This window comes from Microchirus variegatus (assembly GCF_963457635.1).
Source record: "Microchirus variegatus genome assembly, chromosome: 12".
Taxonomy (NCBI): domain Eukaryota; kingdom Metazoa; phylum Chordata; class Actinopteri; order Pleuronectiformes; family Soleidae; genus Microchirus; species Microchirus variegatus.
Window position 1 is genome coordinate 23162113 of NC_139813.1, and position 9808 is coordinate 23171920.

The following is a 9808-nucleotide window of genomic DNA, read 5'->3' on the forward strand; positions in this document are numbered from 1 at the left end:
AGGTGAAGTGAAGAAGTTCACCTCAGGTAAACCAAAGCCTTCCATTTCAAGCTCTCAGCTCCTCGTTTGGACCAAACTGTGGGTGTCCAGCTCTGATGCACACTTTAGAAAATTGTTCGCTCTCACAAACTGCGACAAAAGCCTCCAAAAAACACAACGCGAGTGCTTTTTGTTCGGCAAAGAAATGTCACGTTTTACTTTTGTCAGACACACAAAATCTGATTTGTCTGATCATGTAATCCATCAGTAACAGTCTGTGACAAAAGACAACGGCCTCCAGATCCATCAGGCTACAAGCTACGAGGTTTGACACCAGCAGCAAATAGAAAAATTGTGTTTCTGGGACGACAGCAAGCTTTCAGAAAAACCAAGGACAAAAGGACAACACCCCTAAATCCCTTCTTCTCAGAAAAACAATTCAAATGGGATAAGAGTTCCAGTTAAGTCACTTCCACTCTTTGCGCACTTGAAACCTTTATGTAAGTGGCAATATATGAAATGACACTGCAAGAACACAACAGTGAAAAACAGGGTTTTCACAAGAGACTCTAGTACCATCCATTTTGGATTTATGGGACATTAAAGTGAATTTCAGGAAAGGTTTTCACAGAGAGACCTCTAACGTCACTGTTTTGGTTTATTTTGAGCCATCAGCACTCTGAAAACCTAATTTTTCAGCTATAGTCAGACAGAAATGAAAAGTTAACAGAAGGTTAAGTTGTTTTAACTTGATGATATTTTGGTATTTAAACCTAATTTATGATATAAAGCCAACATAAACTTCCAGATTACCTTTATACCTTTATTTACTTATAAAATTCATAAAAATTGCAATCTTTAGTCAAGTTTACAATTGTTTTAAGTACATTTTTGTTCCCTAAAAGCACCAGAAACTGCAAATTTCACATCGATAACTTTTATTTATAGTAATACATTTAATTGTACACAAGTTTACCTTCTGAAAACTTAAATAAACTTAAATAAATTGTGTTTAATGTCCACAAATAGCCATGATAAATGTCAAAGCTAAGATGTAATTTTACAACTTCTAGGGTATGATATTTTTATGTAGAAGTGTAAATATGCACATTTAATGACATTTAAAGGGGTAAATTGTTTCCACATACCACCAAATATTAATGACCAACTAAACAACATATTAACTGTATATTAAGACTCAAACATTAACTTGTCTGCTTCATCTAGACTGCCCCGCTGCAAACAAACAACAACTACAATTACATTATAATGTTAGGTTAGGCAACCTCTAATGGATTTAGTCATTAATGACTGGAGGTCAAATGACAATACTTCCATTTTGTCCCAGGAACACTGTAAATACTGGACACACACTTCAAATAGCACATAAAGAACTGAGACAACCAGTGATCAAACAATGCAACAAATTAATCAATATTAAGCAAAAATAAGGGGGTGAAACTGAAAGGACTAATGTGAAATAACTGATTTATTTTAAAGTTCTGGCAGCAAATCCTGTGCTAAGTTAAGATTGTGTTTGCTCACAGTCAGACGTTGATTGAAGAGATGCATTTCCTGGGCCTTTAAAGTGGATTGAGGCTCAAAATAAAACCCTGATGGCCAAAGAGCTTAGAAACAAAGTGAACCGATGATGGAAGGAAAAGAAACGAACCTGCGGGACTCTTAAAAATGCTGAGAGACTCGCAGTTTTAACCTTTTTTTTCTCAATCCTCGGTTGATTAATGAAAGTAATTATTTTGAGTTGGGAGTTCATTCACGCCACGACTAAGTCTGCCTGGACCGCCACGTCAGTGTAATACTGAAACTGAAATCAATACACCGGAGAATCAAGTTGAAACTACTTGATTTTGATATGAAAACTAAGTGCATTAGAGCCGCTCACTCACACAAAGTATTGATTGTGATTGTATAATCCAGCCATAATTATAATTTATGTTCCTCGTTTTTGTGAGACAGCAAAAACAGGCCATAACTGCAATAGCTACAAGACATTACAAGTGGATAAATGTGTCACTTACATCCTTCACATCATCAGCAGCATATACATTATTCTACAGGCGACATGTTTTTCCATGTCAGGATTTCAGAGATAAGCTTTACGGCAACAGTTCAAGGTCAAATACAAAGAAGAAGAAGAAGAAAAAACCAAGGATCAAACAAATTTATATCAAAACTAATATCATGTAGATCTATTCCCACAGCAGGAGAAGCAGATTAGGCAAAAGAAATAGAAAAACTTCAACTTTAATTGTAGATTTTGTATTGTTTCATGTATGGCTGGAAGGTTTAATTGATTATTAGCCAGTTATTTAACTCAATAACTATCAATTCATCTGTTGATGAGTGTTTTTTTCGATAATTAAAACATGTTTTCCAATTTGTCAGCTTCTTAAATGTGAATATACATTTTGGAAAAGCACATCAACATTTTCTGACATTTCATGGCCCAAACAAGTGATCCATTAATTGAGAATAATTGCTAGTTCCATTTCTAATCAGCCTGACAGGTTTCTAACAAGCTCCGACTCTCTTGCTAAATCAGGGTATTGTACATTTTTTCCCCATGAAACAAATTCATAAATTTTAAAAGCAAATGCCACGTCAGATTAAATGTCACAAACTCAGATGATCGATGTGTCTGTTATTTAACCAGACAGGTTTAAAATCCCCAGAATGAATGATGATGAGTGATGCGCCAGATATCGTGACGCCGCGCGTTGACACGTTTACATCATCAGGGTTGTGTAAATGATGAGTGCGTCCGCTGACCCCTCGCTGTCCTTCAGCAACGACGGCTGAAACAGGCGGCGGAGCAGCGGTGTGTTTGCATCACAGTTTGCTCGATCGATTGAGGAAATCCTTCCTATTCAATTTAGATCAAGCTGACGGAAGTTCACCTGAGGCAGCCTCGTCTGTCTCTCTTTCTCTCTCTGGCTCTTTCCAACCCTCACTGAACAGCCAAAATGTCCCAAGGCTTCAACTAGTACATTACAATATGGTAGTTACTGCATTGTGGAGTCATGACTCAGCAGCGGTATGGATTTTTGCTTTTAACAAAGGAAACAAAAAAGAGCATTGTGCTCCTATTGATTTTTCATATCTGCTTTGAAATATCTAAAAAAAGCAAATCCCTCCCCTTGGACCTGTTGATATATAGAGGACATTACAGCTGTAGCATTAATATCCAACCACTCAACTTCAAAAGCAACTCCTCAAATAGGTTATAGATAGCTTTCACACCTAATAGTCCACTAGGCTCGGTACGTGGGGACTCAACCTTTTGAATAATGTATTCCCCTCCTCGCCTGAGGCGGCGCTGCATCAAAATAACTTAATTAGGGAGAAGACAAGACAACAATGAACAAGAAAACAGTCTCATCTTTTGGTTAATGCAGGACAACTTCAGTTCCCTCCACATCAGAGCAAAACTTGGAGCTGCATCAAATCCTATTGTTTTACACGGTTATGTTTTGGTTTTGTTGTACCCACAATGCCCTGCGTTGTAGTCCACTTCCTGCATTTGGTTCACTTGAAGCGAAACCCGAGAACTACGTTTTTAGGTGGACCAGAGTTCACTTCTTTGGTGCACATCGGAGTTTGGGTGCACGTTCACACCTGCCCAAAACGAACCGGAGATTTTCGAGCAAACGAACTAGGGTTCGATTAAGATGGAGCTGGTGTGAATGCACCCATAGTTTCACTCGGGGATTAAAACTTGAGTGAAACTGTACAAAACTAAGCTTCACAATATGCTTAATTACTTATGTGGCTCAAATGCTACTTTATCCTTATAAATAATACATGATAGGCTATTCAAAGTGTTGTTGGTCTTGAGGTGCCCTCGACTCGAGCGCTGCTCCTGGTGTGGTTTAGTGCCAGGGGGAGCAGAGCTGTATGTGCTGTGGAAGCATCATCTTTAAAAAGGCTAAATTTAAACCTCCAGAGTTCTTGCTCTGGTATGTAGAAGGCCTCAGAACATGAACTCCAAATAAGCCCCGAAGGAGCTACTGGGGGGGGGGTGATTACGACCCTCGGGTCACCTGGTTACAAAAGGTGCAACGGTAGCTTATCTGGATAATGCAGGTGAAAATGTATTAATAAACCTAATATCGCTAAATATTTCCAGGATTTAAAAAAAGGCCTCATTTGCATTGGCTTAACCCGGCGTTGTCGTTACTCTGGTTAACATAGCATATTTTTGGAGCAATAGCATATTGAAAAAATAGTCATAATTTCAGAATAAAATACATCCGACAAAGGGTAAACAAAGCAGCTTTCCATTTAAGACACATTATGCTACAGCTAGCCAGCTAACTATGCTAAAGTTGGAGCTAAGTAGTAAGTACGCCGCAAAGTTGTCAACTGAAACTATTTACTTTTCAAGCTTTTACCATTTTAGCAACATAAGCACTCAGTAAGCCATGACAGACAGTGCTCTGCTAGCCTCCAATAGCTACTTCCATTACCAAGCATCAGACCTGCGGACTGTCAAGCATTAAAAGATGCGAACAAGTAAATATTTCAAAAAGATTACATGATTATTGCCATAATGGGGTATTAAAAAACATCTCACAAAGTTATAATTAATATTTCAAAATAAATAATTGGTAAACACTGAGGGGTAGAGATAGTTAGTGCTAGTATTGTAGGTGCTGATAACAATAAAAAAGTAAGACAGATCATATTTGTATTTGGCTTCTTAACTTGCACATAAAACCAAGTCATAAATGCTTTCCAGATGAGGACTAACCAACATGTTTGGCACACAGAATGTTATTTGCGATAATGTTAACTCTTTAGATGCTGAATATCAGATTTTATTAGTGGCCCCACATGTAGTGTATGCTCTGCCAGTGGAGAAATCCAATACTTGAACAACATGCCATAAGGTTGTATGACTTGACATTGGCTTTTGGGGAAGAGGTTTATGGATACAGTCAGTTGTTGTTTTTTTGTTGCAAACCACATTCAAATTCTACATAAAGACAATCCTGCAGTCCATTTGGTTGAGAAAAATCTCAGTGTTTTGTCTCTGTTGGAGCATAACATCATTGTTTCACACAGCAACACAATCAACTGACAACAACAGCCAATAATACGGGTTTCTGCACCTCATCATTATCTAATGACACCGCAATTCACAAACTGAGAAAGTGACTTACATCCTGTTTCCCAAAAATAAAACAATTTGCTTGGCACCTGAAGGAAATACTATTTTGTTACAGTTTGAAAAAACATAAAAAAAGACAGTAAACAAACCCAATCTTGAGCTGGCGACATCACACAGTCCCTGTCATTTTAATCTCCACGGAGTGAATGAGCTGTCCGTGTTATTCCATAATCAGCGGGCACATCATTTAAATTGCGATTCTGCTCGCTTTGGATGATGAGCGATCAAATCAGTCGAATCAAATTTACCATATTGTTCCCACAGTGAGGTTTTTGTTGGTACCACAACAGCTGCAGAACATATAACTGAACTATTTCACACTAACATGAGCAGATAAAATAATCTGGATGTCACGTGACTCAGAAAAAAGCTTCTGCAAAAAGGAAACCAGTTCCAGTTTACAAGCTTTAAGAGTCCATTGCGTACTTTGAATCCACTTAGATCAAAAATTGAATATATCTGATCCTTATAGTGCCACCCAGCGCTTTTAGGGAACGTGGAAACACCCAAACCAACACAATATTCAAGATATTCATGACGATATTTCACAGATTTCAAAGTAAAAGTGTATGTCTTGATATGGAATGATGCATACTTCACAATAAAAACATATATATGATGCAAAATAAACTAGTTAATGTCAAAAACAGACTGAAATAAATGTAAAACGAAGTATAATGTTTACATTATAACATGATATTAAGTAGTGGAGTAGAAAATGTTGTTTGACCTGGGAGTAAAAGCCAATCAACCACACTCCCACAGGTGAAAAACCCACTTACCCAATTAAAACTTGGTATAAAAAAAAGTTTTTTTTCCAATGGGGAACGAGATATAATACAATTTAAATTAGAAAATCAATATTGATAAGATAAAATGAATGAATTAAAAATAGCGTTGTTGTTGTAAAGACAATAAAATGAAAAGAAATGTGTCCGGTTGTCTTCACTTTGCATCTGCTTTCACTGCCGTTTTCTTTGACACACAATCTCTCATCATCACTGCCAGTTTTCCCAACGTTACACTTCAACAGCGTCTGCGCTGGAACTGTCACCGCCTGACAGGAGCAAAATATTATATCGGGATCGTTTCAGGAAAAAAAAACTGCACTACTAATCGTTTAAATCTCATTTTCTAATGTGTGTGAGAGAACAGGTGCAGAGGTCAAGCCAAAGTGACCTTTCAGCACTCCAAACAAAATCACTTCCGACTTTCCCTGCCCGTCTGCGACACACGGGGCTTATTCCATAATGTTCGACAGATTGTAATATGGCGTGTCACAATTAGCACTTGTATTTAAAGGCTTCCTGCGAGAGCGCGCTTCTCTCACCGCTGAGGTTTGATAACAAGGCTTCGTGGGGCTTAAGGGAAAGCCCCCTCGCTTCCCCCGAGCCGCTGTTGTCATCAGATAACCGGGATGCCAATGTGACAGTAGAATCCGAGAGGCGTGGGTCAGCATATCACTGGCATCACAAATAGTAGGAGCTGTTAAGTACAAATGCTTCTAACAACCAGCCAGGGCCATAAGGCTTTCACATACTGTGTATATGATTATGATTAAACGACAGGGGGCTTCTGCTAAAGCTAATGAGTGTCAATCAAACTGCACCAAACTTGTAATGTTTAACCCAGTTCACTAGTTTCATGTTATTAGAACTACAACATCAAAAATAACACTATATAATATGGTCTTCGCTTTGGTTTACTGCTTTAAAAACATTATAAAGGTAGCTGTGAGTTTGTTGTACAAGCAAGGGTCTAATGAAAGAAGCAGTCAAGTTGCATCATAGGAAATGTAAGATCCAGACTTTTGAGGGTGTGACTCGACGACTACAGGGAGGTTTCGGATGAAACAGCTGATCCGGGACCAGGTTCAATTATGACTAGGGCTGTAACTAACACGCTATTTTAACAACTGATTAATCTGTTGATTATTTTTCTGATTAATCAATATTCTTGCTCTGTCCATAAAATGTTTGAAAAATCAGTTTCAGTGTTTCTCTAACCTGCAAATCATGATGTTCTCAAATGTCTTGTTTTTTTGACAAACCAATATGACTCAGTTTCAATGATTTCTAGGACATATTCCCATTTAAGAAGCAGAAAAATCAGATAAAAAGTTTTCATTCTTTAAAAACGATGAGTTTGGTTATTGACACGATTTGAGCAGATTCCTGTGTCCACACAGTCCTGAGGACATCAGATCAATGTCACGTCAATAGAGAAAAATCAGAATCAAATCACCTACAGTAGGACATAGCCCTAATCCTGTCGGTGACACTACAGCATAGAATAGTACTGTAGTCTGCTCCCAACCCTGCTGATGTAACAAGTGAATTTCCCCCAGTGTGGGATCAATAAAATCAAAGTCAAATCAAACCTAATCTACATTTAGTGCATTCACACTACCAGCAGCCACATAGTTCAATTCCAGTAAAATTCCCATTCAGTGCAGGTCAGAATTGGTGGTTCACATTTAGCTTCATGTTGAAACGGATGATGAAACTGAGTGTACGTGCACAAGCTTTATACAAGCTGGATTTACAGTAGATATACCACATGGTGAAATGACACAAATCTGACATAATAATGGGCAGTTAAAGATTTGATTTCTGTGTCCACACAGTCCTGAACAAATCAGATCTCATAGTCACATAAATGGAGGAAAAATCAGAATGAAATCATAGCCTGGTAATATGAATTAAAGCTACATGACTCCCATTATGACCTTTCTCATATTATGTCACGTCACATGACGACAGATACAGTACATCTGATCTAGTACCACATGGTGACTGGCAATCGGAACTTGTGATGATTGGATTTCTGTGAGTGTTTCTTATCGACATTAATAACTAGGGCGGACACAAAGTATACTGACGTCTCATGTCAGGCTACGGTGTCCCTTAAGGGACATAGAGCCAGGATGTTACAGATGTTTTCTCACAGATCTGCACAAATATCACACGGTATTAAATGAAACTTAGAATCTGAATTAGATTTTTATTCAAAATTGTTTCTTCCTATAGTTCAGAATCACCTAAACCTGGTAATCCGAGCATAGCCTGACTCATGATAGTGACACAATCCAATAAAGATAATCCAACCAGCAAAAACAAACAGGTGTAACACGAGTAAAGTTTAAATCTGAAGGGGTCGGTCGACTTGACCCCGCCTGGATTCTCACTCCCTGACCTGGACTGAGGGTTTTAAAGCACACCATCAATCACTTGGGATTACTTTCACTTTTACACACTTCACATGAATGCAAACCTAGAAGGTGAACCTGGATTATTAAAGAGTCTGAATGAAGCACAACGCTTCATTCAAGAAGAAGAAGAAGGAGAAGACGTGCGCGGTCAGGCAACCGCCACAGATATTCCCACCACACCAACATACAAGCTGTCATATCATTTACAAGAATAACTGCTGTGCAGATCCAATCTGCGTCAAACTACTAAAATAGTCACAGCAGCAGAGACACTGTGTGTGTGAGAATGAGAAAGAGAGAGAGAGAGAGCAGCACAACTTAGTGGAAACTCTCATTTCCACCTTAAAACCAGGAGAAAACGAACAAAAGTTTAAAACAATCTAAATAAAACAGCTTAAGGTGATAATGTGGAAGAGAGGTGCGAGGGAATAAACATGTTGCACATGCAGGGAGGTGAAGGGATGGTGTGTGTGTGTGTGTGTGTTGCGTGTTGCGTGCGTGCGCGACATGGCTCCAGAGTGTAAAGTCATTTTTGCCCTTGCACCTGCACACGCTAGGATTCCCCTTCACCGTCGACAGGTGCGCAACAGGACGGACGACGCACCAGGACGCGTCACGCATGCAACAACCTGCTGCGGCAACTTCCACAATAAAAATAATATACAGCATTCATGCACGAGCCATCATTTTTCACCAGTAATATTTATATATACATATGTAATAATAATTTTTAAAAAAACTTCCACAATAATCCAACTTGGATCGATTATTTAGGATTTTACGCGCTGCACAAAATTAAGGCGATCGTTATTTTTGTGTGTAAACTGACGCCAACGACGCAACGACTGATGATTATATTTATAATTCTGATTATTGTGTATTATTTATTTAAATCTTTTACTCACAGTTCTCAAGAACTGGATCTCATCTTCTCCTTCTCCGCCCTCAGCCATGGCTGTGAAGGAGCCTGCTCAGACTCTGGAAGCCACCACTGACTGCCGCCAGAAACGCGACGCTGCTGCGCCTCTCAAGCCGATATTAGCTGAGAGCTCATCCACAGCCATATAGGGCAGACCGGCGAGACCCTCCCCCCCCTCCTCCTCCTACTCCTACTCCCTTCCTCCACCTCCTCCCTCCTTCTCCCTCCTCCTCCTTCCTCACCTACCCCTTCATCCACCCTTCCCTCCTCCCTCTTCCTCCCTGAGACCCAGCAGCAGCAGCAGCAGAGGACGAGCTCCTGGTGCTGATGCTGCCTCTGCTCAACCTGCTGCTGCTGCTGCTGCTGATGATGATGATGATGATGAAAGTGTCACAACAAACGTGTGCAGTGAAGAGCTCCCCTGAGTCAGCACTTTTGAGGAGTCCCCGTGTGTTTGACAGAGTGACAGAGAGGGTTGGAATGGCAGCAGTGAGGCTGCGTGTGTGTG

The 9808-nt window shown here is 39.5% G+C and overlaps 1 protein-coding gene across 1 annotated transcript in view; it reads right to left on the reverse strand.

The window, feature by feature from the left end:
- Positions 1–9445, reverse strand: part of ryr3 (ryanodine receptor 3) — a gene marked incomplete at its 5' end in the record, with an annotated part of 151678 nt that extends 142233 nt beyond the window's left edge. Inside the window, 4 exon segments of the mRNA XM_083898806.1 lie at positions 9287–9337; positions 9340–9362; positions 9365–9412; positions 9415–9445. Coding sequence (XP_083754932.1) covers positions 9287–9337; positions 9340–9362; positions 9365–9412; positions 9415–9445 — 153 coding nt within the window.
- Between the last annotated feature and the right edge of the window lie 363 nt (positions 9446–9808).